At 53.5% G+C, this 27,352-nt stretch overlaps 2 protein-coding genes across 2 annotated transcripts in view; one reads left to right on the top strand and one right to left on the bottom strand.

The window, feature by feature from the left end:
- LOC139230070 (probable G-protein coupled receptor 146) overlaps window positions 1–6,400 on the bottom strand; it is a 28,507-nt gene extending 22,107 nt beyond the window's left edge. The window contains exon 1 of the mRNA XM_070861861.1: window positions 6,324–6,400. The gene's annotated coding sequence lies outside the window, so the exon portion shown is untranslated. The remainder of the gene's footprint in view (window positions 1–6,323) is intronic.
- Window positions 6,401–17,451: 11,051 nt separating this feature from the next.
- On the top strand, window positions 17,452–25,289 carry LOC139230538 (lysoplasmalogenase TMEM86A-like). Its single transcript, XM_070862373.1, has 3 exons — window positions 17,452–17,721; window positions 19,915–20,179; window positions 24,812–25,289. The coding sequence occupies exons 1-3, from the start codon at window positions 17,671–17,673 to the stop codon at window positions 25,237–25,239; spliced, it is 744 nt and encodes a 247-aa protein (XP_070718474.1). The 5' UTR covers window positions 17,452–17,670; the 3' UTR covers window positions 25,240–25,289.
- The last annotated feature ends 2,063 nt before the right edge of the window (window positions 25,290–27,352 follow it).

The raw sequence follows: 27,352 nt of genomic DNA, 5'->3' as shown, positions 1-27,352 counted from the left end.
TGTGTGTTTCTGTGTGTGTGTGTGTGTCTGTGTGTGTGTGTTTCTGTGTGTGTGTGTTTCTGTGTGTGTTTCTGTTTCTGTGTGTGTGTGTGTGTTTCTGTTTCTGTGTGTGTGTGTGTGTGTGTGTGTGTTTCTGTGTGTGTGTTTCTGTGTGTGTGTGTGTGTGTTTCTCTGTGTGTGTTTCTGTGTGTGTGTGTGTGTGTGTTTCTGTGTGTGTGTTTCTGTGTGTGTATGTTTGTGCTGAAGTAATGTGCCTTTGATTGACCACAAGCATTGTCTACGCAGCCTGTCAATGTGCGGATATCCAGTAATTCATTGCCGGAAGTGCTAGGAAGCGATATAACATCCGCTCGTATCCTTCCCAGGAATGTAGGAGGATTTCATTATCAAAGAAAAAGGATATTCTAAACATAAACATTGATAATTGCTTTTTTTTTAAGTGATCACTGAAAGTTAACATACAGGTACAGCAAGCAATTAAGAAAGTGAATGGTATGTTGGCCTTTATTACAAGAGGATTTGAGTATAAGAGTAAAGACGTCTTACTGCAATTAAATAGGGCCCTGGAGACCACACCTGGAGTATTGTGCACCGTTCTGGTCTCCTTACCTAAGGAAGGATATACTTGCCACAGAGGGAGTGCAACGAAGGTTCACCAGACTGATTCCTGGGATGTGGGGATTGTCCTATGAGGAGAGATTGAGCAGACTAGGTCGATATTCTCTGTAGTTTAGAAGAATGAGAGGTGATCTCATTGAAACATACAACATTCTTACAGGGCTTGACAGGGTAGATGCAGGGAGGATGTTTCCCCCGGGCTGGGGGGTCTAGAACCAGGGGTCACAGTCTCAGGATAAGGGGTTGGCCATTTAGGACTGAGATGAGGAGAAATTTCTTCACTCAGAGGGTGGTGAATCTTTGGAATTCTCTGCCCCAGAGGGCTGTGGAGGCTCAGTCGTTGAGTATATTCAAGGCTGAGATCGATAGATTTTTGGATATTAAAGGAATCGAGGGATATGGGGATCGGGCGGGAAAGTGGAGTTGAGGTCGAAGATCAGCCATGATCTCATTGAATGGCGGAGCAGGCTCGAGGGACCGAATGGCCGACTCCTGCTCCTAATTCTTATGTTCTTACATTCTGTTTGTGCGTGTGTACATTTGTGTTTTTCCTCACACTCCTTTTATTTGAGGTGTTGAGCGAAAGTTAAGGAAGCACGGTTTGCTGTCTTTGGAAATGAGAAGACTTTGACGTGACGAAATTGAGCTTTCGAAGACGCCAAAGGGGAGCGACTCAAGTGCTTCCCACAAATCTTCCTGAGAGGGAAGGGTTGACGTCCCCGTTATAAACAAGTCCTAAACTGAGGCATTTGGAGGAAGAAGCAAAGAGCTTTCTAACCCAAAGGGTAACAGAGCTTTTGGAGAATGTTTCTGGGAGAATGCTGAGGCAGGTACAACAACAACAACAACTTGTATTTATATAGCGCCTTTAATGCAGTAAAACGTCCCAAGACGCTTCACAGGAGTGTTATGAGATAAAAAGTTTGAAACCGAGCCACATAAGGAGAAATTAGCGCCGGTGACCGAAAGCTTGGTCAAAGAGGTCGGTTTTAAGGAGCGTCTTAAAGGAGGAAAGAGAGGTAGAGAGGTGGAGAGGTTTAGGGAGGGAGTTCCAGAGCTTAGGGCCCAGGCAACAGAAGGCACGGCCACCGATGGTGGAGTGATTATAATCAGGGATGGTCAGGAGGGCAGAATTAGAGGAGCGCAGAGATCACGGGGGTTGTGGGGCTGGAGGAGATTACAGAGATAGGGAGGGGCGAGGGCCATGGAGGGATTTGAAAATAAGGATGAGAATTTTTAAATCGAGGTGTTGCTTAGCCGGGAGCCAATGTAGATCAGCGAGCACAGGGGGTGATGGGAGAACGGGACTTGGTGCGAGTTAGGACACGGAGCAGCCGAGTTTTGGATCACCTCGAGTTTACGTAGGGTAGAATGTGGGAGGCCGGCCAGGAGTGCGTTGGAATAGTCAAGTCCAGAGGTAACAAAGTCATGGATGAGGGTTTCAGCAGCGGATGAGCTGAGGCAGGGGCGGAGACGGGCGATGTTACGGAGGTGGAAATAGGCGGTCTGAGTTATGCCGCGGATATTTCGGGGTCAAATATGACACCAAGGTTGCGAACGGTGTGGTTCGGCCTCAGACAGATGTTGGGGAGAGGGAGGGAGTTAGTGGTTCGGGAACGGAATAGAGAAAATGAGTAGTGTGTCAGCAGGTATTTGAGGGATGGGGTGAATTCTGAGAAAAGGGAAAGTCTCCTTCCGCCTAATTACCTTTTCCTGTTCCTAAAATCTCTTGGTGCTCCTTCTGCAGTTGATGTTTCCTCTTGTGTGGGACCACCGGGTCCCTCCTCCCAGTCTGGGAGGGGTTGGGTCAAACGCCTATGGCTGGATTCTCGGCTGCCTAACGCCTCAGTTAGCGGCCAGAGGGGGCGTTAATGGGAGGGTCAGAGGTTAGCGACCGTTTACCGCCCCGACCGAAAATTCATTAGCGGCTCCCCGGGGGCGCAAACCGCTAGCACCCGGCTGCTGCCGATCGCTCCGATCCTGACGTATTCCTGGTGCAACACCCACGCTCACGTCCCGGTCGGTAAGTTCGGTGCGGCGCCTCATTGAGCGCCCGCCGAGAACAACATCTGGAAAACCAGTGGGTCTGGGCTTGCAGGTTCGTTAACTGGCGGCTAATTAAAGACATGAGGAAGTGCTTCCCTGGGAGGTCACAGTCAGTGCGAGGTTTACACACAGCACGGTGCGTGAGCCCCCGAGGTCACAGTCAGTGCGAGGTTTACACACAGCACGGTGCGTGAGCCCCCGAGGTCACAGTCAGTGCGAGGTTTACACACAGCACGCTGCGTGAGCCCCCGAGGTCACAGTCAGTGTAAGGTTTACACACAGCACGCTGCGTGAGCCCCCGAGGTCACAGTCAGTGAGGTTTACACACAGCACGGTGCGTGAGCCCCCGAGGTCACAGTCAGTGTGAGGTTTACACACAGCACGCTGCGTGAGCCCCCGAGGTCACAGTCAGTGTAAGGTTTACACACAGCACGCTGCGTGAGCCCCCGAGGTCACAGTCAGTGCGAGGTTTACACACAGCACGCTGCGTGAGCCCCCGAGGTCACAGTCAGTGCGAGGTTTACACACAGCACGCTGCGTGAGCCCCCGAGGTCACAGTCAGTGCGAGGTTTACACACAGCACGGTGCGTGAGCCCCCGAGGTCACAGTCAGCGCGAGGTTTACACACAGCACGCTGCGTGAGCCCCCGAGGTCACAGTCAGTGCGAGGTTTACACACAGCACGCTGCGTGAGCCCCCGAGGTCACAGTCAGTGCAAGGTTTACACACAGCACGGTGCGTGAGCCTCCGAGGTCACAGTCAGTGCGAGGTTTACACACAGCACGGTGTGAGTCTCAGTCACAGTCAGTGTAAGGTTTACACACAGCACGGTACGTGAGCCCCCGAGGTCACAGTCAGTGCGAGGTTTACACACAGCACGGTGCGTGAGCCCCCGAGGTCACAGTCAGTGCGAGGTTTACACACAGCACGGTGCGTGAGCCCCCGAGGTCACAGTCAGTGCGAGGTTTACACACAGCACGGTGCGTGAGCCCCCGAGGTCACAGTCAGTGCGAGGTTTACACACAGCACGGTGCGTGAGCCCCCGAGGTCACAGTCAGTGCGAGGTTTACACACAGCACGCTGCGTGAGCCCCCGAGGTCACAGTCAGTGCGAGGTTTACACACAGCACGCTGCGTGAGCCCCCGAGGTCACAGTCAGTGCGAGGTTTACACACAGCACGGTGTGAGTCTCAGTCACAGTCAGTGTGAGGTTTACACACAGCACGGTGTGAGTCTCAGTCACAGTCAGTGCAAGGTTTACACACAGCACGGTGCGTGAGCCCCCGAGGTCACAGTCAGTGCGAGGTTTACACACAGCACGGTGCGTGGGCCCCCGAGGTCACAGTCAGTGCGAGGTTTACACACAGCACGGTGCGTGAGCCTCCCAGTTTGCAGCGGCAGACAGACATAACGGTGCGGGCGGAAACAAGTGGTTTTGAAAACTGTCATGGGTGCATTACTGTGCCGCGTCTTTAAGACTCGGCCTTTCCCGGGATCTGATTCGGAGTTCCGCGCATACGCAATGGGCCCGCAAATTGTACCGACCAAACTTTTGTTATCGTCCCCCCCCCCAGCTCTGGAGTACAACGGCTGATTTAGCGCCCCCCTGTCAGCTCCTCGCCCAATTCTGACCAATTTCTGGGCGGGAGGCGCAAACATTTTCAAGGCGCTAAAAGTACCGCCCCGCCTGGATTAACGGCGCAAGAGAGCCGCGACCGAATTTCTCCCCCTAGTTCTTAGACATAAGAACCAAAGGTGACATGAGGAAAAGGAAGCATTGGGAGATTTACGAGAACGGTTCCAGGGATGAGGGACTTCAGTGACGTGGATAGACTGGAGAAGCCGGAGTTGTTCTCCTTGGAGCAGAGAAGGTTGAGAGGAGATTTGATCGAGGTGTTCAAAACCATGAGGGGTCTGGACAGAGTAGATAGAGAGAGAAACTGTTCCCATTGGGGGAAGGGTGGAGAACCAGAGGACACAGATTTAAGGCGATTGGCAGAAGAACCAAAGGCGACATGAGGAAAAAGCTTTTTACGCAGCGAGTGGTTAGGATCTGGAATGCGCTGCCTGAGAGGGTGCTGGAGGCAGACTCAATCGTGGCTTTCAAAAGAGAGTTGGATAAGTGTCTGAAGGAGATACATTTTGCAGGGCTACGGGGAAAGAGTGGGGGAGTGGGACTGGCTGAGGTGCTCTTGCAGAGAGCCGGGACGGGCCGAATGGCCTCCTTCTGTGCTGTAACTGTTCGATGACTCTATCAACCAAGGAGGCATGCATGAGTGATGGTCTCTAATGACCTCATTCCCCTACTGTGATCAGGTAACTCACGACAGACCAGGGTTCCTCCTCAACACAACAATCAATGCCTTTATTGCGGGAGTCTTTGGGGAAGGGTGGGGGTATTTTCTAACATATTTTCAGGGTATTAGACCCCAAGGTCCCCAGACATGACAACAGTGAAAGACCACTCGGGCTGCTGCAGCTAATCCCTCCAGCTGTCAAAGCTTAATTTAAGTTGCCAGCTGTGGCTCAGTGGGCAGCACTCTCTCTTGCCTCTGAGTTAGAAGACCCCACTCCAGAGACTTGAGCACATAAATCTAGGCTGACACTCCCAGTGCAGTGCTGAGGGAGCGCCGCACTGTCGGAGGGGCTGTCTTTCGGATGAGACGTTAAACCATCTGCCCTCTCAGGTGGGTGTAAAAGATCCCACGGCACTATTTTGAAGAAGAGCAGGGGAGTTCTCCCCGGTGTCCTGGGGCCAATATTTTTACCTCTACCAACGTCATTAAAAAACAAATTATCTGGGTCATTATCACATTGCGGTGTGTGGGAGCTTGCTGTGCGCAAATTGGCTGCTGCGTTTCCCACATTACAACAGTGACCGCACTTTAAAAAGTACTTCATTGGCTGTAAAGCGCGTTGGGACGTCCTGAGGTCCAGAAAGGCGCTCTATAAATGCAAGTCTTTCTTTCCTTTCAACGGACAGTATTCAGTCTGGGACGTGGGGCCAGTGGGTTGACAGATAGAATAAACTGTGGCTTCTGACTCACTGACATGAGGATAATTTAAAGCTCTGCTCTCTGGGGCTGTTCGATGAGCTGAATGATTCGTGCTCACGTAATGCGTCCCCGACCACTTCACCCGCACAAGGGGGAGCTTTTGTGGCAACAGCAGAAAAAAGAAACAGGGAGACTGCTCGCCAGCAACAACACAGATTCCTCGCCACATTCCGTAACTGTTCAATGGCAACTTCTAAACGTGGGAGGGCGGGGGGAGGGGAGGAAGGTTCTCCCTTACCCCCCGACCCAGGCAGAGGAGGAGGGGGGGCACCATCCGACCCCGAGCGGCCAATCGCTGTGTCAGAACCCAGAGGACAAGGTTCGCCCGGCTATTCGGCTGTGGAGGCATTGCAGCCCAGCCCCGGCCCCTCCCTCTCCCACAGAGAGTTTGTCTTTCAAACAGGTTCATTGATTATATTTCCACCCAGTTAACCTCAGGCAGGTAGCAATCGGTTTCCCTCTCTGACAATATATAAAATACTCCCACAAATTAATATTGATTTCTGTGCAAACAAATGTCAATATACAGCACACACATACACACACACACACACACACACACAAAACGAGGCACAAAATGCAAACACAAATTTGGTGCACCTTACCTGTTATTCTGCCAGTCGAACTGCAGCGTCTCTGTCTGTACCTAAACCGTGTGATAAACTCCCAGCTCTTTTATAATAAGGTCCTGTTTCTCACACACACACACACACACGCACACGGTTCCCCGAGGAGGAAGCACAGGTCCCTGTTTGGTGCTGTGATAAGATCCTGAGCCGGTTTCCCACTCCCAGCAGCCGGTGGCCTCATTGCCAAAGCACACACGCCAGCGACCTGACTCTCTCGCCCTCCCCTCTCCCCATCACTGGCTTGTCTTCCCCCCACTCTCTCCTCTGCCCCCTCCCACACACACACACACACTACAAAGGACACTCTGACAGCAGAGGCATATTTGCACAGTGACAGAAGTTCCCGGTTGCAGAAGGTGACCCCACCAATCCCCCTCAGATGACCGTGTGACATCTGCAGTCCTCAAACGTTTGACAAAGGCAGCGCGGGCCTGGAGCAAGCGAATGATTTCTGCTTCGCTGACCTGCTGGCTAGCAAATAACCCCTTAGTGACATGTCTCGTATTCACAGAGACACGCCAGGCCACCGGCACCCAGCTACCTGTCACCAAAGTCATTATTTTAAGATGTATTAACAATTTACAAGGTTACGTCTTCACCAGGTCCCACCCTCACTCTTGTACTCTTAGTGTCAGCTGTGGCTCAGTGGGCAGCGCTCTCGCCTCTGAGTCAGAAGGTTGTGGGTTCAAGTCCCACTCCAGAGACTTCAGCACAAAAATCTAGGCTGATGCTCCCAGTAACAGTGCTGAGGGAGCGCCACACTGTCGGAGGGGCAGTAATGAGGGAGTGCCGCACTGTCAGAGGGGCAGTAATGAGGGAGCGCCACACTGTCGGAGGGGCAGTATCGAGGGAGCGCCGCACTGTCGGAGGGCCAGTACCGAGGGAGTGCCGCACTGTCGGAGGGGCAGTACTGAGGGAGCGCCGCACTGTCGGAGGGGCAGTACTGAGGGAGCGCCGCACTGTCGGAGTGGCAGTACTGAGGGAGCGCCGCACTGTCGGAGTGGCAGTACTGAGGGAGCGCCGCACTGTCGGAGGGCCAGTACCGAGGGAGCGCCGCACTGTCGGAGGGCCAGTACTGAGGGAGCGCCGCACTGTCGGAGGGCCAGTACTGAGGGAGCACCGCACTGTCGGAGGGCCAGTACTGAGGGAGCGCCGCACTGTCGGAGGGGCAGTGCTGAGGGAGTGCCGCACTGTCGGAGTGGCAGTACTGAGAGAGCGCTGCATTGTCGGAGGGGCAGTACTGAGGGAGTGCTGCACTGACGGAGGTACCGCTGTTCAGTATGAGACGTTAAACCGAGGCCCTGTCTGCTCTCTCAGGTGGATGTAAAAGATCCCATGACACTATTTCGAAGAAGAGCAGAAGAGTTCTCCCCGGTGTCCTGGGGCCAATATTTATCACTAAACCAGATTATCTGGGTCATTATCACATTGCTGTGTGTGGGAGCTTGCTGTGCACAAATTGGCTGCCGCGTTTCCCACATTACAACAGTGACTACACTCCAAAAGTACTTCATTAGCTGTAAAGCGCTTTGGGACGTCCTGAGGTTGTGAAAGGCGCTATATAAATGAAAGTCTTTCCTTTTTTTATACAAACACAGGCCCATCGAGCCTGTGCCGGCTCTGTGAAAGAGCCGTCCATTTAGTCCCACTCCGTCCGCTCTTTCCCCACGGCCCTGCACATGTTTTTGTTTTCAAGTATTTATCCAATTCCTTTTTGAAAGTCACTATTAAATCTGCTTCCAGTGCGTTCCAGATCACAACAACTCGCTGCGTAAAAACATTCTCCTCCTCGCTCCCTCTGGTTCTTTTGCAATTACCTTAAATCTGTGCCCCTCTGATTACCGACCCTCCTGCCCCCGAAAACTGTTTCCCTTTATATACTCCATCAAAACCCCTCGTGATTTCGAACACCTCGATTAAATCTCCCCTTGACCTTCTCTGCTCTCAGGAGGATTAAGAATCTCGGGGGTTCTCGTTGATTTTTCTTGTCCCCCTCTCTCAAAGGCACTGCCTCTTGCTGGGGTTGGGAGATGTGGGTGTACAGTGCCAAAGATGACTGCCCTTGGTCACCAGGCCCACGTGGCCATTCCGCATGCCTGAAAGGAGACGGTGAGTAGCTGGTTATTTGACCTTGGTGTGCGTCACAGCCGGATCCGATCCTGACCAACAACACCAACCCTCCCTTTATGTAGCTAACTTCTTTGTTTAATTGTCTATATGGTTTTTCTCCTCCCACAGTATAATGTATTGGCTTCATGGGTTCTTTGTTGAAGAATCCATAGCAACACATTGCTATTAAGAACTAGTTGGTTTATTAGCAAAAGGTTTAACAATCACACTACACATTACCGGTTCATCCACCAGGCTCACAACCACCTGCCCCATCGTGGATCCCCCGAACCCAACTGGCTGGGGTTTTATTGAGTCTTGTGAACATCACGTGACTGGCTAAGCCACTCCCAACTCAACAGATCTACCAACCGGTGAGCATCCTCACAGAGGCACACATTACACACAGGGAGGGGTTGAGGTGAATAGTATCGATGTATTTAAGGGGAAGCTGGATAAACACATGAGGGAGAAAGGAATAGAAGGATATGGTGATGGGGTGAGAGGGAGAGGGGTGGGAGGGGGCTGGTGTGGAGCATAATCCCCGGCACGGAGTGGTGGGGCCCAGTGGCCTGGTTCTGGGCTGTAGACTCGGTGTGATTCCTTTTTGAAAATGGTCCCAGGAATTCCTCGTTCTCCTTTTCTCTTCATTCCATTTTCCTTCTGGCTTCCTCCCCTCCCCTCTCTTCCCCAAGTCTTCTCCCTTCGCCTGCCCTACACTTCACCTCCTCCCCTCCCTCAATACATTCACCTCCTTCCTCCCCTCTGCTCCAAACCTTCCTCCTCTTCCTCCCTTCTCCCCTTCCTCCGCTCCCCTCCATTCCTCCCTTCCTCTCCTTCCTCCCCTCCTCTCCTCCCCTCCCCTCCCCTGTCCCGCACACCCCCCCCCCCCCCAGTCTTTCCCTCTCCTGTGTTGCAGGTGATGAGGAGCCTGTGTTCCTGTGCAGTGCTTGCATTGTGCACAGTGTCACCTCAGTAACTTATTAACTCGCGGCAGCCTCTATAAATCAGCCTCCAAGCTCCGGTCACGGAAAGGGGAAGGCCCCACAGCAGGAAGAGTCAATGCAAGGTTGGAAGAGACAGAGGCAGAAGGAGGCGTGTGCTGGGCGATGCAGACCTGTGTCAGGGTCTCAGTTTGCACTGTGGTAAGTGAAGTACAATAACGCAGGCTGGAATGGGAGGGTCGGAGTGGATAATCGACCGGGAACAACTTCTGCAAGGAAATGATCGGGCAACACTGCATCTGACTCCAGCTGATCACTGGGACTGACCCCTGTCGCTCAGGGTCCTTGGCACTGGGACTAACACTCAGCACTGCCTGTCACTTAGACCCGCCTAAAACTGACCCACTTAGTCACATACCCTGCCTTAGGAACACAGGAACAGAGGAACAGGAGGAGGCCATTCAGCCCCTCGAGCCTGTTCCGCCATTCAATGAGATCATGGCTGATCTACAACCTAACTCCATATACCCACCTTTGGCCCATATCCCTTGATATTTTTGGTTAACAGAAATCAATCAATCTCCGATTTAAAATTAACAATTGACCCCCAGCATCGATTGCCGTTTGCGGGAGAGAGTTCCAAACCTCTACCGCCCTTTGTGTGTCAAAGTGATTCCTCATTTTACTCCTGAAAGGTCTGGCTTTAATTTTTAGACTCTGCCCCTAGTCCCAGACTCCCCAACCAGCGGGAATTATCTCTCTCTATCTATCCTCTCTGTTCCCCTTAATATCCTGAAAATTTAATATCATATCACCCCTTTTCCTTCTAAATTCCAGGGAATACAAACCTTATTTTGTGTAATCTTGCCTCGTAACTTAACCCTTGATGTCCCAGCACCACGATGGGAACAGCAGCACGGTGATTTCGTTACTGGACCAGTAATCCAGGGGCCGGGACTAATGATCCGGAGACACAAGTTCAAATCCCACCACGGCAGCTGGGGAATTTAAATTCAGTTCATTAAATAAATCGGGAATAAAAAGCTAGTATCGTTAATGGTGAGCATGAAACTGTCGTAAAAGATTCACTTTTAGGGAGGGAAATCTGCCGCCCTTACCCGGGTCTGGCCGATATGTGACTCCAGACCCACAGTAATGTGGTTGACTCTTAACTGCCCCTCTGAAATGGCCCAGCGACACACTCAAGGGGCAATGAGGGATGGGCAGTAAATGCCAGCCTAGCCAGTCATGCCCACAGCCTGTGAATGAATTTTTTAAACAATCATTCTGCTGCACTCCTTCCGAGGCCAATATATCCTTCCTACGGTGTGGTGCCCAGACCTGCTCGCAGAGCTCCAGGGGTGGTCTAACCAGAGCCTTGATCTTCAAAGATAAAACACGAAGGATGGATGTTCAGCTTTGCTGATTTCGGGGCGGTAATGGCAGCAGGCGGTAAAGTTTGCCCCTCAGTCGGCAAAATTGGTCAGCTGGGCCTTGAGTGTGGGGCGGAGTGCTAAGGGAGGCGTAGTACACCTCTCTCAGGGCGCTAGGCCGGCTGAGTACGGGGAAATCCCGAGCTAAACAACCGGCTTCGGAGCGCTCCGAGAGAGGCCTCGGGGGGGGGAAAAAACACCAGCAACATTCCCGATACACAGCCCACACCGTCACAACATAAATCGCAAAGAAAATAAAACCCAATCGCACTTATCCGAGGTGGACATTACGGAGCTCACTGCGGCCGTTACAGCTCGGACCACCCGTTTCCCCAGGCGGTCCCAGCAGGGGGCACTACGGGTCGGGCGGGAGCCAAAAATTGAGCCGGTGTCACCACCAGGGGGCGTTACACACCGGCTCGCCTCTCCCAGGCGGTAATGCCCCTTAATCGATAAGGGGTTATGGGGAGCGGGTGGGGAAGTGGACCCGAGTCCATGATCGGGTCAGCCATGATCTTATTGAATGGCGGAGCAGGCTCGAGGGGCCGAATGGCCGACTCCTGCTCCTATTTCTGATGTTCTTATGCGCCCCACCGAAACCGGCCCGGAAAACCCCGGCAGGGCGCTGGAGGCTGGCCGCTTGTCTGGAGGAGCTCACCGCCGCCCGTCCGGGGTGGAAACAGAGGTGGCAACAAGTGGAAAATGCAGCCCTCTAAACCTCAAATGTCTCTCTGCTGATATTTCAGTACAAACCCCCCCACCAATGAATTGAGGACAGTCATGCTGCAGGACACATGCTGTGTGTGAAACAGTGTGTTTTTGAGTGCATTGTATCGACAGAACTCAGCCAACACAGCTCAGAGCTCCCCTCGCCCCCCTCCCCCCCATGGCCGAATAGCTCACCAGGCACTCACTGACCACGGTCACACATTGATAAAGGCCACCTCTACCTCGGAGCTGGGTAACAGGAGAGGAGGAATGGAAATTGGAGAAAAAGCAATCTGTATCCACTTGATGTAAATATTCTGTCCAGCGAGGGTTGTGGAGAGGGGCCGCTCGGCTCACGAAGTGTAAGGAGTTGCTTCACAATGCTATGGTAACTGGCACATCATGTGATCTCCACCACTGTTACTTTCTCAAGCTCTTCTCTGAAAAGCAGAAATATCCAGACACGACCGAAGGAACGTGTCTGAACACCATCAGCGGTCGGGAGAGGCAGATAAATAACCACCGTTAGCAAGTGTGGGAACACCAAGAAACCTGGCTCGGCTGTCCCCGGACTGGCAAATGGTGCCCTGCCCATACTCTGCCTCTCCCTGTCTCTAACTGTCTGCCTCTCTCACTCTCTCTGTCTGCCTCTCTCACTCTCTCTGTTTCTCTCTGTCTCTAACTGTCTGCCTCTCTCACTCTCTCTATCTCCAACTGTCTGTCTCACTCTCTCTGTCTGCCTCTCTCACTCTCTCTGTCTCTCTCTGTCTCTAACTGTCTGCCTCTCTCACTCTCTCTGTCTCTAACTGTCTGTCTCACTCTCTCTGTCTGCCTCTCTCACTCTCTCTGTCTCTCTCTGTCTCTAACTGTCTGCCTCTCTCACTCTCTCTGTCTCTAACTGTCTGTCTCACTCTCTCTGTCTGCCTCTCTCACTCTCTCTGTCTCTAACTGTCTGCCTCTCTCACTCTCTCTGTCTCTAACTGTCTGTCTCACTCTCTCTGTCTGCCTCTCTCACTCTCTCTGTCTCTCTCTGTCTCTAAAAGTCTGCCTCTCTCACTCTCTCTATCTCCAACTGTCTGTCTCACTCGCTCTGTCTGCCTCTCACTCTCTCTGTCTCTCTGTCTCTAACTGTCTGCCTCTCTCTCTCTGTCTGACTCTGTCTGCCTCCCTCTCTTTCTCTATCTGCATCACTTTCACTCTGTCTCAATCTGTCTCTTTCTCTCCATCTCAATCTGTCTCTCTCTCTCTCTCTCTCTGTCTGCCTCTCTTTGTCACTATCTGCCTCTCTCTGATTCTGTCTCAATCTGTCTCTCTCAATCTATCTGTCTCTCACTCTGTCTCTCTCACTCTCTCTTAATCTGCCTCACTCTCACTCTATCACTATCTGCCTCTCTTTCTCTCTCACTCCGCCTCTATCTGACTTTCTCACTCTATGTCTGTCTCTCTCTCTCTCATTCAGTCAGAATCATAGAACGGTTACAGAAGGAGGCCATTCGGCCCGTCGAGCCGGTGCCGGCTCTCTGCAAGAGCACCTCAGCCAGTCCCACTCCACCGCCCTTTCCCCATAGCCCTTTTTCTTTCAGACACTAATCCAACTCCCTTTTGAAAGCCACGATTGAGTCTGCCTCCACCACCCTCTCAGGCAGCGCATTCCAGATCCTAACCACTCGCTGCGTAAAAACGTTTTCCCTCATGTCGCCTTTGGTTCTTCTGCCAATCGCCTTAAATCTGTGTCCTCTGGTTCCCGACCCTTCCACCAATGGGAACAGTTTCTCTCTATCTGTCTAGACCCCCTCAATCTGTCTCTCTCTCACACTCTCAATCTGTCTCACTCTATTTCTGTCTGCCTCTTTTTCCAAAGGTTTATCTGCATTTCACTCTGTTACCTCTCCACTATTTCCCGGGGTATATTGTCCTTTTTCTCCTGCCCCTTTGAACCTGAGTGCTGCCTGCACTTTGGGTCCCAGGTTTCTCAATGAAAGAAGCCTTCGACCCAAACCCTGGGGCTGCCTGGCGGATGAGCGGAGCCCGTTCCTTACTAGGGTTGTCACCGGGTATCCAGTGTGTTGAGCAACAGACTGGCCCACTCTCAGCCCAGGACTGCCAACTCTGGTGGGGTGCAACCCTGGAGGCCTTACACTGCCCCACCCCCACATTCATGCCATTGGCTGTCCAGCACATTAACCTGGTGCCGCCCCCCCACCATCCCACAGCCAATTGGAAAGCAACAGACGCCTCAGGTCTCAGTTGAATGGTTCTGACTGCAAATATTCTTTTCTGCAACTCCAATGTCTTTAAGCTTAATAAGAACATAAGAATTAGGAGCCATTCGGCCCCTCGAGCCTGCTCCGCCATTCAATGAGATCATGGCTGATCTTCGACCTCAACTCCACTTTCCCGCCCGATCCCCATATCCCTCGATTCCCTCAATATCCAAAAATCCATTGATCTCAGCCTTGAATATACTCAACGACTGAACCTCCACAGCCCTCTGGGGCAGAGAATTCCAAAGATTCACCACCCTCTGAGTGAAGAAATTCCTCCTCATCTCAGTCCTAAATGGCCGACCCCTTATCCTGAGACTGTGACCCCTGGTTCTAGACTCCCCAGCCCGGGGGGGAAACATCCTCCCTGCATCTACCCTGTCAAGCCCTGTAAGAATGTTGTATGTTTCAATGAGATCACCTCTCATTCTTCTAAACTCTAGAGAATATCGGCCTAGTCTACTCAATCTCTCCTCATAGGACAATCCCCCCATCCCAGGAATCAGTCTGGTGAACCTTCGTTGCACTCCCTCAATGGCAAGTATATCCTTCCTTAGGTAAGGAGACCAGAACGGTGCACAATACTCCAGGTGTGGTCTCACCAGGGCCCGATATAATTGCAGTAAGACATCTTTACTCTTATACTCAAATCCTCCTGTAATAAAGGCCAACATACCATTTGCTTTAATCACTTGCTGTACCTGCAGGTTAACTTTCAGTGATTGGTGGACAAGGGCACCCAGGTCCCCCTGAACACCAACATTTCCCAATCTCTCACCGTGTAAAAAATACCCTGCTTTTCTATTTTTCCGACCAAAGTGGATAACTTCACATTTCCCCACATTATATTCCATTCGCCATGTTCTTGCCCACTCACTCAGCCTGTCTAGATCCCCGTGAAGCCTCTTTGCATCCTCCTCACAACTTTGAACAAAAGTTTAAAGTTCAAAGAAATTGTAAAAGAAAGCCCATTTTTTTCATGCCCTGTGAGTGTTCTCCCCAGGATTTGCTCGCGGCAGTAATCTAGAGATTAACCTTCAGTTCCTGGCGCTCCAGGGCAAGCCTGGAGGGTTGGGAACCCATATCTGTGCCTGAAGAAGGTTCGTGGAGCACCTGCTATCACCAAGGCGGCCACAAGGGGGCCCCAGTCACCAGCTAATCCACCAGCAGCCGCCCTCGTCCATTACAATACTGATTGGAAAACCTAGGCCCACAGCCTGAATTGAGGGAGTAAAAAGAAAGTTAAAACTTGCATTTATATAGCGCCTTTCACGACCACTGGACATCCCAAAACTCTTTACAGCCAATGAAGTACTTTTGGAGTGTAGTCACTGTTGTAATGTGGAAAACTCAGCAGCCAATTTACACACAGCAAGCTCCCACACACAGCAATGTGATAATGACCCAGATAATCTGTTTTAGTGATGTTGATTGATGGATAAATATTGGCCCCAGGACACCGGGGAGAACTCCCCTGCTCTTCTTCAAAATAGTGCCGTCTACCTGAGAGGATAGACGAGGCCTTGGTTTAACGTCTCATCCAAAAGATGACCCCTCCGACAGTGCGGCGCTCCCTCAGTACTGCCCCTCCGACAGTGCGGCGCTCCCTCAGTACTGCCCCTCCGACAGTGCGGCGCTCCCTCAGTACTGCCCCTCCGACAGTGCGGCGCTCCCTCAGTACTGTCCCTCCGACAGTGCGGCACTCCCTCAGTACTGTCCCTCCGACAGTGCGGCACTCCCTCAGTACTGCCCCTCCGACAGTGCGGCGCTCCCTCAGTACTGCCCCTCCGACAGTGCGGCGCTCCCTCAGTACTGCCCCTCTGACAGTGCGGTGCTCCCTCAGTACTGCCCCTCCGACAGTGCGGCGCTCCCTCAGCACTGCCCCTCCGACAGTGCGGCGCTCCCTCAGTACTGCCCCTCCGACAGTGCGGCGCTCCCTCAGCACTGCCCCTCCGACAGTGCGGCGCTCCCTCAGTACTGCCCCTCCGACAGTGCGGCGCTCCCTCAGCACTGCCCCTCCGACAGTGCGGTGCTCCCTCAGTACTGCCCCTCTGTCAACACTGCACTGGAGTGTCGACCTCCTGTCTTAAATGTCCGACCCCTTATCCTGAGACTGTGGCCCCGGTTCTCGACTCCCCAGCCCGGGGGAAACAACCTCTCAGCATCTACCCTGTCAATCCCCCGCAGAATCGGCCCTACCTACTCAATCTCTTCTCACAGGACAACCCTCTCATCCCAGGGATCAGTCTAGTGAACCTTTAATGCACCCCCTCTAAGGTATATAATGGAGGTTCCGTGTCAGGGGAATGTGGGCGGAGCTAGACCTTGTATCTAACACATTCCGTGCCCGATACAGACACATCAATCTGACCTTTCCCACGCAGTAATGAGCTCCTTGACAGAAATAGCTGCTCGCACACAGAGGAGGCAGCCGGCCCTGTCGTTTGATGGCTTCAGTGAGTGAATCTAGTGAGCAGGAGAGCTGCAGTTCTAATGCTCAGTCCAGCCTGGGGTCGCTGAACTTGTTGGGGGCAGGCGAGCAGCAGTTGGGGCTGCTACAAGTGCCGTTAGTGGGGCAGGAAACCAAGGTTCTCTCGCTCTCGGTCACCATCCAGCAACTCCGGCTGGGAAGCGGACGGGGGCTTGACCCATGGGTGAGAGCAGAACCTCGGCACCAGGTTTGATGCTGCCCTTGGTGGAATAGCCGGTGGGCATTCACTGAAGAACGGCTCAGAAAGAAGGAACAAAGAAAGTACTTGCATTTCTATAGCGCCTTTCAGCACCTGGCGCCATCCCAAAGCGCTTTGCAGCCAACAAAGTACTTTTTGATACATGGTCGCTATTTAATGCAGGAAACACTGTGCGCACAGCAAGCTCCCACAAGGAGCCAAGAAATAAAAGACCAAATCATTTATTTTACCAATAATTATCAGCCAGGAAACTGCGGAGAGCGCCCCCTGCTCTTCTTCGACTAGTGTCCGTGGGATCTTTTACATCCACCTGAGAGGCCTCGATTTAATGTCTCATCCAGAAAGATGGCACCTCCGACAGTGCGGCGCTCCCTCAGTACTGCCCCTCCAACAGTGCGGCACTCCCTCAGTACTGCCCCTCCGACAGTGCGGCACTCCCTCAGTACTGCCCCTCCGACAGTGCGGCGCTCCCTCAGCACTGCCCCTCCGACAGTGCAACGCTCCCTCAGTACTGCCCCTCCGACAGTGCAACGCTCCCTCAGTACTGCCCCTCCGACAGTGCAGCACTCCCTCAGTACTGCCCCTCCGACAGTGCAGCTCTCCCTCAGTACTGTCCCTCCGACAGTGCGGCTCTCCCTCAGTACTGCCCCTCCGACAGTGCGGCTCTCCCTCAGTACTGCCCCTCCGACAGTACGGCTCTCCCTCAGTACTGCACTGGGAGTGCCGGCCTAGATTTTGTGCTCACGTCTCTGGAGCAGGACTTGAACCCACAACCTGCTGACTCAGAGGTGAGAGAGAGATAACCATTGTCACCTTAAGGAGGGTATCGCGAGGGGAGAGGGCTCACCCCGGACCATCGCCCGCACGGTGAATCGATATTGGTGGCCGAGAGACGTTCGAGAAGGAAGGAGAGATTGGGTGGGACGGTGATGGATTTTGACCCCTTGGTATCGGTTGCTAATACAGCCTGCTATTAGCAGCAGTCCACAGATCCGCACCTGGCCACGATCTGAGGTGGCCCCACTTATCAGCAAGTGCGCGATGATCGGGGAGAAAGTCCACCGGCCCAATAAACACTGCCAGACACCAGCAGTATCTCCGACAGATAACAGTGAGAGAGAAAGAGAGAGCGAGAGAGAGAGGGGAGAGAAAGACGGAGAAGGGAACGGAGGAAAATGGATATCATGGATCACGATGCCAAGAGAGGGAAGAAGGTGTTTGCGACGGTAAGCAGTGCCCATTAAATAAGGAAGTGGTTTGAAACATCTGCTGTAGTGTGTGTAGTGACATTAGCTCAGGGAACAGCAGGGTAACAGGGCCTCCTGGTCCTTGCTCCCTGCGCGTGCGAGAGGCACACCGAATGGTCGTCGCCTCGGCCGGGGAAGGGACGTACCATCGCTCCGCCTCCCCCTCCTCTCGCTCTATTCCGTGCCTGCCCCCCACCCCCCCCCCCCAATACGTGCAATCGACCGCATCTTTGCACCAGCCACAGTCAGGCTCAGTGTCGTTCAGCCCCTGGGGGGGGGGTGTGTGCCTGCGTTCGATACCAGAGCTCTACACTGAGCTCTGTGCCACTCACCTCAGCTGCACTCTGGCCCAGATAGCTCAAGGTCACCCGGCCTAGTTTGGCCGCAGCTCGACGCACTCCAACTCTTTGCCAGTTCACATAGATACGCCGCAGATCTAGCGCCTTTTTTTTTAACGCGGTAAACCGTCGAAAGGCGCTTCATAACTGTTCGTGTTTCCACCTTATCGATAATAAACTAGCCATTGACCCTCTGACCGTTCCACTCTTGCTCCTTCCTAGATCCAGATACGCTCCCCTTGTACACGCCTGCTCCTCTCTGTATCTGAGGTCGATAGATATTTGGACTCCAGGGTAAACGCGGGATATGGGGATCGGGCGGGAAAGTGGAGTTGAGGTCAATGATCAGCCATGATCTCAGTGAATGGCGGAGCAGGCTCGAGGGGCCGAATGGCCGACTCCTGCTCCTAATTCTTATGTTCTTCACCGTGTTGAAGTCGAGATGCATCCCCCTGTCTCCCCCTCCAAAGCAATCTTCTCCAAGAACTCCTTGTGTGTAGGAGGTTGAGGGGCAATCTGATCGAAGTGTTTAAATTGTTAAAAGGATTCAATAAGCTAGACTCAGAGAAATTATGTCTTTTTTTAATTATTCGTTCCTGGGATGTGGGCGTCGCTGGCCAGGCCGGCGTTTATTGCCCATCCCTAATTGCCCCTTGAGAAGGTGGTGGTGAGCCGCCTTCTTGAACCGCTGCAGTCCGTGTGGTGAAGGTGCTCCCACAGTGCTGTTAGGGAGGGAGTTCCAGGATTGTGACCCAGCGACGATGGAGGAACGGCCGATATATTTCCCAGTCGGGATGGTGTGTGACTGGGAGGGGAACGTGGAGGTGGTGGTGTTCCCATGCGCCTGCTGCCCTTGTCCTTCTAGGGGGTAGAGGTCGCGGGTTTGGGAGGTGCTGCCGAAGAAGCCTTGGCGAGTTGCTGCAGTGCATCTTGTAGATGGTACACACTGCAGCCAGGGGGCGCCGGTGGTGGAGGGAGTGAGTGTTGAAGGTGGTGGATGGGATGCTCTGGGGAATCAAGAACAAGGGAGCATAGTCTTAAAATTGGAGCTAGGCCATTCAGCACGGTATAATGTATTTGCTTCATGGTTTCTTCGCTTAAGAATTCATAGCAACACATTGCTATTAAGAACTAGTTGGTTTATTAGCAAAAGGTTTAACAATCACACTACACATTACCAGTTCATCCACCAGGTTCACAACCACCTGCCCCATTGTGGATCCCCCGAACCCAACTGGTTGGGGTTTTATTGAGTCTTGTGAACATCATGTGACTGGCTAAGCCACTCCCAACTCAACAGCTCGACAACTATTTTAAACTAATCTTTAAATCTAGTGGCCCCTTTTAGTAAGGTCTCTAAAACGCATAAATTTAGAAATTAACTGGGAACTTTGCCAATCAAATTAAAATTTGGTTGCCGGGGGTGATGACGCACTCCAGTCCCTCCGGCGCCCACCTCTCGCGGAAGGCCGCGAGCGTACCGGTGGACACCGCGTGCTCCATCTCCAGGGACACCCTGGCTCGGATGTAACCGCGGAAGAGAGGCAGGCAGTCGGGCTGAACGACCCCCTCGACCGCCCGCTGCCTGGACCGGCTGATGGCCCCCTTGGCCGTGCCCAGGAGCAGTCCCACGAGGAGGCCCTCCGACCTGCCTACAACTCCACTCCCCCCCACTCACCCACCACCCACCCCCCCCCCCGAGATCTCTGTGCTCCTCCAATAAAGTTAGATGAGGAAAGACGGGAGGAGGCTCGAGTGGGTCAGTTGATAGTATGGAGACACAGTCCCTTTGACTTACATTTGGTTGTTTTTTTTTCCCCCTCTGGTTTCACAGATAAAGAGCATCGCTCCAATGCTGGTTCCCTTCCTGAGCGCCTTCTGTGCCTACTTTGTGTTGTGGCTGCCCACAGCTGATCCGTCACCATTCAGCGCCCTGGTTAAATGTCTGCCTGTCCTGTGTCTGGGCTTCTTTGTGCTGGTGCAAGCCTTCAGTCTGGGCGCACTGCGGCCTTACTCCAGGAAAGTTCTCCTCGGCCTCGTCTTCTCTGCCCTCGGAGATGTCTTCCTCACGTGGGGGGACCGGGGATACTTCATCCACGGTAAGGCTCCGGCATTTTACATCCTATATATCTCATAATACTCTCGTTAAACGCCTCGGGACGTTTCACTACATATCCGCTGTGGCATATTCTTTATGGCATCATGACACGCAAGATGGCTCTACAGAAAACGACATGACCCTTTATAGTATTTGCATCAGTCGTTGCATTACCACAGTAGCCCACTGGGTGGAGCAGTAGTCCACTAGAGGGAGCTCTATATCACAGCCGCAGTGTAACTAAGACCGCCTGTTTCCACCTCCGTAACATCGGCCGTCCCCGCCCCTTGCCTCAGCTCATCCGCTGCTGAAACCCTCATCCGTGCCTTTGTTACCTCTAGACTTGACTATTCCAATGCACTCCTGGCTGTCCTCCCACATGCTACCCTACGTAAACTAGAGGTGATCCAAAACTCGGCTGCGCCGTGTCCTAACTCACACCAAGTCCCACTCACCCATCACCCTCTGTGCTCGCTGCCCCGTGTCCTAACTCGCACCAAGTCCCACTCACCCATCACCCCCTGTGCTCGTTGCCCCGTGTCCTAACTCGCACCAAGTCCCACTCACCCATCACCCCCTGTGCTCACTGCCCCGTGTCCTAACTCACACCGAGTCCCACTCACCCATCACCCTCTGTGCTCACTGCCCCGTGTCCTAACTCGCACTGAGTCCCACTCACCGATCACCCCCTGTGCTCACTGCCCCGTGTCCTAACTCGCACCAAGTCCCACTCACCCATCACCCTCTGTGCTCACTGCCCCGTGTCCTAACTCGCACCAAGTCCCGCTCACCCATCACCCACTGTGCTCGCTGCCCCGTATCCTAACTCGCACCGAGTCCCGCTCACCCATCACCCCCTGTGCTCGCTGCCCTGTGTCCTAACTCGCACCGAGTCCCGCTCACCCATCACCCCCTGTGCTCGCTGCCCCGTGTCCTAACTCGCACCGAGTCCCGCTCACCCATCACCCCCTGTGCTCGCTGCCCCGTGTCCTAACTCGCACCGAGTCCTGCTCACCCATCACCCCCTGTGCTCACTGACCTACAATGTCTCCCAGTTAAGCAACGCATCGATTTTCAAAATTCAAAGGATTTGAAAATAAGGATGAGAAAAATTTGACACCGAGCCACATAAGGAAATATCAGGACAGGTGATTAAAAGTTTGGTCAAAGAGGGAGGTTTTAAGGAGCGTCTTAAAGGAGGAGAGAGAGGTAGAGAGGCGGAGAGGTTTAGGGAGGGAGTTCCAGAGCTTGGGGTCTCGGCCTCAATGGTGGAGCGATGAAAATCAGGGATGCGCAAGAGGTCAGAATTACACGGGATATACGGCACAGAAACAGGCCGTTCGGCCCAACCAGTCCATGCCGGAGTTTATGCTCCACTCGAGCCTCCTCCCGTCTTTCCTCATCTAAATCTATTGGAGGAGGGCAGACATGTCGGGAGGTTGTGGGGCTGGAGGAGATTACAGAGATAGGGAGGGGCGAGGGCCATGGAGGGATTTGAAAACAAGGATGTGAATTTTAAAATCGAGGCGATGGGACACTGGGCTGGGGCTGTGGTGCGTGGGGATTTCGAAGAGTCCTTTAGAGTGTTCAATCTCGCACAGAGCCCCGATCTGAGAGTTGGTTTGTGTGCACTTACCATGCACCCTGCCCCATTACCGCAATCACTGCCACCTCCAATAGCGGACTTTGGATCATGGACTCAAAGTGACTCATTTTCTTATTGAGTTATTAACCCGTGTCTCAGCGAGACGCAGCTTTCGGGACACGACACTCCCGGGGTACGAGGCATCTGAGCTTTATTTCTCCTTTACCTGTGTTTCGGTTGAACGTGTCACATTTCCGCGCTGTTTTGACACAAACACTGTGGCCAGCGTAAAGTTCAAGTCAAACCCCCCGTGCTCAATGCACAAATAGCCCACATCATAAACACTTTCACTTAACGCAATACTGCCCTGTCCAGTTTAAATCTGACAATTTTTAGAGGGATTTTTCAGGAAGGGGTATTTTTGGCTGTTATTATTTTCAGTTGTTCTTGCGTGCAATGATGTGCAGAGTACATATGAATGGTTAAAGTTTTTCAGGTGGTTTTGAATTCTCAGTTATGGCCACAAGCCCATCCATCCCGCTGGCCTTCACCCAGCTCCTCTGTCCAGCTCATTAGAACTGGTCACCTGAGCTTAGGGACTGGATCTCCCTTTGTGTACGGGTGAGAAACGAGAGGTCATAGTTCTTATATTCTGAAACAGAATCGATTGCTTGCTAAAGGAATGTCTCCTGTGTCCCTGTCGCTAACTCAACACCCCCACCCTGTGGACACCAGCTATACCAGCACCCCGATATTAAAGCCAAGGTGTGAAGCCCTCATGTCCAAATTGCCTGTTGAAATTCACGAGCAGGATGATGTGGCAAGTTTTCATCAGCGGTTTCCATTAAAACGTGGGTTATACTGGAGAAAAGAAGGTGGCCCAGTGGGTAGCTCTCTCTCATCTGACGGAGCGGCGCACTGTCGGAGGGGCAGTACTGAGGGAGCGGCGCACTGTCGGAGGGGCAGTACTGAGGGAGCGCCGCACTGTCAGAGGGGCAGTACTGAGGGAGCGCCGCACTGTCGGAGGGGCAGTACTGAGGGAGTGACGCACTGTCGGAGGTGCAGTTCTGATGGAGCGCTGCACTGTCAGGGGGGCAGTACTGAGGGAGTGACGCACTGTCGGAGGGGCAGTACTGAGGGAGTGCCGCACTGTCGGAGGGGCAGTACTGAGGGAGCGCTGCACTGTCAGGGGGGCAGTACTGAGGGAGCGCTGCACTGTCAGGGGGGCAGTACTGAGGGAGTGACGCACTGTCGGAGGGGCAGTACTGAGGGAGTGACGCACTGTCGGAAGGGCAGTACTGAGGGAGCGCTGCACTGTCGGAGGGGCAGTACTGAGGGAGTGACGCACTGTCGGAGGGGCAGTACTGAGGGAGTGCCGCACTGTCGGAGGGGCAGTACTGAGGGAGCGCTGCACTGTCAGGGGGGCAGTACTGAGGGAGTGACGCACTGTCGGAGGGGCAGTACTGAGGGAGCGCTGCACTGTCGGAGGGGCAGTACTGAGGGAGTGACGCACTGTCGGAGGGGCAGTACTGAGGGAGCGCTGCACTGTCGGAGGGGCAGTACTGAGGGAGTGACGCATTGTCGGAGGGGCAGTACTGAGGGAGCGCTGCACTGTCAGGGGGGCAGTACTGAGGGAGTGCCGCACTGTCGGAGGGGCAGTACTGAGGGAGTGCCGCACTGTCGGAGGGGCAGTACTGAGGGAGTGACACACTGTCAAAGGGGCAGTACTGAGCGAGTGCCGCACTGTCGGAGGTATCATCTTTCGGATGAGATGTTAAACCGAGGCTCCGTCTACCCTCTCGGGTGGATGTAAAAGATCCCGTGGCACCATTCAAAGAAGAGCAGGGGAGTTCTCCCCGATGTCCTGTGGCCAATATCTGACCCTCAACCAACATCACTAAAAACAGATTATCTGGTCATTATCACAGTGCTGTGTGGGGAGTTTGCAGCAACCATGTTCCCCTCCCAGTCACACACCATCCCGACTGGGAAATATATCGGCCGTTCCTTCATCGTCGCTGGGTCACAATCCCGGAACTCCCTCCCTAACAGCACTGTGGGAGCACCTTCACCACACGGACTGCAGCGGTTCAAGAAGGCGGCTCACCACCACCTCCTCAAGGGGCAATTAGGGATGGGCAATAAATGCCGGGCCTGGCCAGCGACGCTCACATCCCAGGAATTAATTATTTTAAACCCCCTTTATGTGGCTTTGTGTCAGATTTTGGTTTATAACGCTCTTGTCAAGCGCCTTGTGACAACAACTTGCATTTATATAAAGCCTTAATTTAGTAAAACATCCCAAAGGGCTCACAGCGGTATTATCAGACAACATTTGACACCGAGCCACAAAGGGAGACATTCAGACAGGTGACCAAACGCTTGGTCAAAGAAGTCAGTTTTAAGGAGCGTCTTGAAGGAGGAGAGAGAGCTAGAGAGGTTTAGGGAGGGAGTTCCAGAGCTTGGTGGAGCGATTATAATCAGGGATGCTCAGGAGGGCAGAATTAGAGGAGCACAGAGATCTCCGGGGGTTGTGGGGCTGGAGGAGATTCATCATAGGCAGTCCCTCGGAAGCGAGGACTCTTAACATGAGTCCTTAGGTGGCTGAACAGTCCAATACGGGAGCCACAGTCCCTGTCACAGGTGGGACAGACAGTGGTTGAGGGAAGGGGAGGGTGGGACTGGTTTGCCGCACACTCCTTCCGCTGCCTGCGCTTGGTTTCTGCATGCTCTCGGCGACAAGACTCGAGGTGCTCAGCGCCCTCCCGGATGCACTTCCTCCACTTAGGGCGGACTGGTCTTTGGCCAGGGACTCCCAGGTGTCGGTGGGGATGTTACACTTTATCAGGGAGGCTTTGAGGGTGTCCCTGTAACGTTTCCTCTGCCCACCTTTGGCCCGTTTGCCGTGAAGGAGTTCCGAGTAGAGCGCTTGCTTTGGTTACAGAGACAGGGAGGGGCGAAGGCCATGGAGGGGTTTGAAAACAAGGCTGAGAATGTTGAATAAAGTCCGGAGGCTTCACTCAGAGAGATGTTCCTCTTGCTTTTCAGGAATGGTGATGTTTGGAATCACACACCTTGTGTACACCTCGGCGTTCGGGCTCCGGCCACTGAAACCCTGGATCGCTCTCTCGCTGCTGGTACTGGGGACCCTCTTCTACGCCGGCGTGTACTCGTACCTGGCGGGGCCCATGGTGTACGCCATGGCTGGGTACACACTGGTGCTACTGGCCATGAGCTGGCGAGCCATGGCACGGGCCAGCTGCCCCGGCTACATCTGGTCCTGGGGCCGGGGGTGTGTGCTGGCTGGAGCCGCCATCTTCATCGTCTCCGACCTGCTGCTGGCCATCGACAGGTTCTGCCTGCCCCTGCCCCACGCCCGCTACGTGGTCATGGCCACCTACTACATCGCCCAGATGCTCATCACCCTGTCGGTGGCCGACCACAGCGACCGAGACCGTTTTTGGAAGAGAAGCTAGCGGCCGTGACCGCTGTGTGAAGGGGGGCGCGCGGGCGATTAATATTAATGTTTATTGTGAATCGAACCTGCGTGTGGACTCGTTCCTTCTCGTTTCATGTCACGCCCTGAGTGCTGCTGCCACTCACTGGGGTCGCTCGGGGTCACTGAGGTCACTCGGGGTCACTGGGATCACTCGGGGTCACTGAGGTCACTCAGCGTCGCTCAGGTCACTGAGGTCGCTCGGGGTCGCTCGGGGCCGCTCGGGGTCACTGGGGTCGCTGGGGTCACTCGGCGTCACTCAGTGTAGCTCGGAGTCACTGGGGTCACTCGGGGCCGCTTGGGGTCACTGGGGTCGCTCGGCGTCACTCAGTGTAGCTCGGAGTCACTGGGGTCACTCGGGGCCGCTCGGGGTCGCTGGGGTCGCTCGGCGTCACTCAGTGTAGCTCGGGGTCACTGGGGTCGCTCGGGGTCACTGAGGTCACTCGGGGTCACTGGGATCACTCGGGGTCACTGAGGTCACTCAGCGTCGCTCGGGTCACTGAGGTCGCTCGGGGTCGCTCGGGGTCACTCGGCGTCACTCAGTGTAGCTCGGGGTCACTGGGGTCACTCGGGGCCGCTTGGGGTCACTGGGGTCACCCGGGCGGCCGTTAGCTCCAGGGATCGGGGACCCCGGGTTCCACCCGTCACCATCGGTTTTATCAGCACACATCCTCGCTCTTTCATGCTGGTTTAAATAATCATCGCGCCGGTCGTCAGCCCCGCCCACATAACGGGCCCACCCACAACACAGTATATTGTCGGAAAGTGTGAGGTCATGCACTTTGGCAGAAAAAAATCAAAGAGCAAGTTATTATTTAAATGGAGAAAGATTGCAAAGTGCTGCAGTACAGCGGGACCTGGGGGGTACCTGTGCATGAAACATAAAAGGATAGTATGCAGGTACAGCAAGTGATCAGGAAGGCCAATGGTATCTTGGCCTTTATTGCAAAGGGGATGGAGTATAAAAGCAGGGAAGTCTTGCTACAGTTATACAGGGTATTGGTGAGGCCACACCTGGAATACTGCATGCAGTTTTGGTTTCCATATTTACGAAAGGATATACTTGCTTTGGAGGCAGTTCAGAGAAGGTTCACGAGGTTGATTCCGGGGATGAAGGGGTTGACTTATGAGGAAAGGTTGAGTAGATTGGGCCTCTACTCATTGGAATTCAGAAGAATGAGAGGTGATCTTATCGAAACATATAAGATTATGAGGGGGCTTGACAAGGTGGATGCAGAGAGGATGTTTTCACTGATGGGGGAGACTAGAACTAGAGGGCACGATCTTAGAAAAAGGGCCCGCCCATTTAAAACAGAGATGAGGAGGAATGTCTTCTCTCAGAGGGTTGTAAATCTGTGGAATTCGCTGCCTCAGAGAGCTGTGGAAGCTGGGACATTGAATAAATTTAAGACAGAAATAGACAGTTTCTTAAACGATAAGGGGATAAGGGGTTATGGGGAGCGGGCAGGGAAGTGGAGCTGAGTCCATGATCAGATCAGCCATGATCGTATTGAATGGCGGAGCAGGCTCGAGGGGCCGTATGGCCTACTCCTGCTCCTATTTCTTATGTTCTTATGTTAACACCGCCCCTGCCCATAAACTCAGCCCCTGCTCACAAACGGGCCCCGCCCACAAACTGACCATGCCCACAAACTGGGTCCGCCCATAAAACGGGCCTTGCCCACAAAAACTGGCCACACCCACAATCTGGCCACGCCCACAAACTGGCCCACCCACAGAATGATCCCGCCCACACACTGGCCCCACCCACAACAATGGCTACAAACTGACCCCACCCACAAATGGTCCCACCCACAAACTGACCCCGCCCACAACAATGGCTACAAACTGACCCCACCCACAGAATGACCCCGCCCACAAACTGACCCCGCCCACAAAACTGTCCACACCCACACATGGCCCCGCCCCCAGGTCGAACAAATCACCGCAGTGAGCTTCCGCCGTTTGGGTAAGCTGATTGTTTCAGAGGCAAAGAAGCACATTTAATAAAAAATTTAGAAATCAAAAAATATTAAATTTACAATTTTAAAAATATTAAAGTTACTATAAAACTGACGACTGTACACCAAGGA

The sequence above is a fragment of the Pristiophorus japonicus genome, chromosome 19 (assembly GCF_044704955.1).
Source record: "Pristiophorus japonicus isolate sPriJap1 chromosome 19, sPriJap1.hap1, whole genome shotgun sequence".
NCBI classification, from domain to species: Eukaryota; Metazoa; Chordata; class Chondrichthyes; family Pristiophoridae; genus Pristiophorus; species Pristiophorus japonicus.
This window is presented reverse-complemented; position numbering and strand designations above follow the sequence as displayed.

Coding starts and splice junctions, on each gene's coding strand:
- LOC139230538 (XM_070862373.1), top strand. CDS start 17,671: ATGGATATCATGGATCACGATGCCAAGAGAGGGAAGAAGGTGTTTGCG. Junction 17,722..19,914: donor GGAAGAAGGTGTTTGCGACG/GTAAGCAGTGCC, acceptor CTGGTTTCACAG/ATAAAGAGCATCGCTCCAAT. Junction 20,180..24,811: donor CCGGGGATACTTCATCCACG/GTAAGGCTCCGG, acceptor CTTGCTTTTCAG/GAATGGTGATGTTTGGAATC.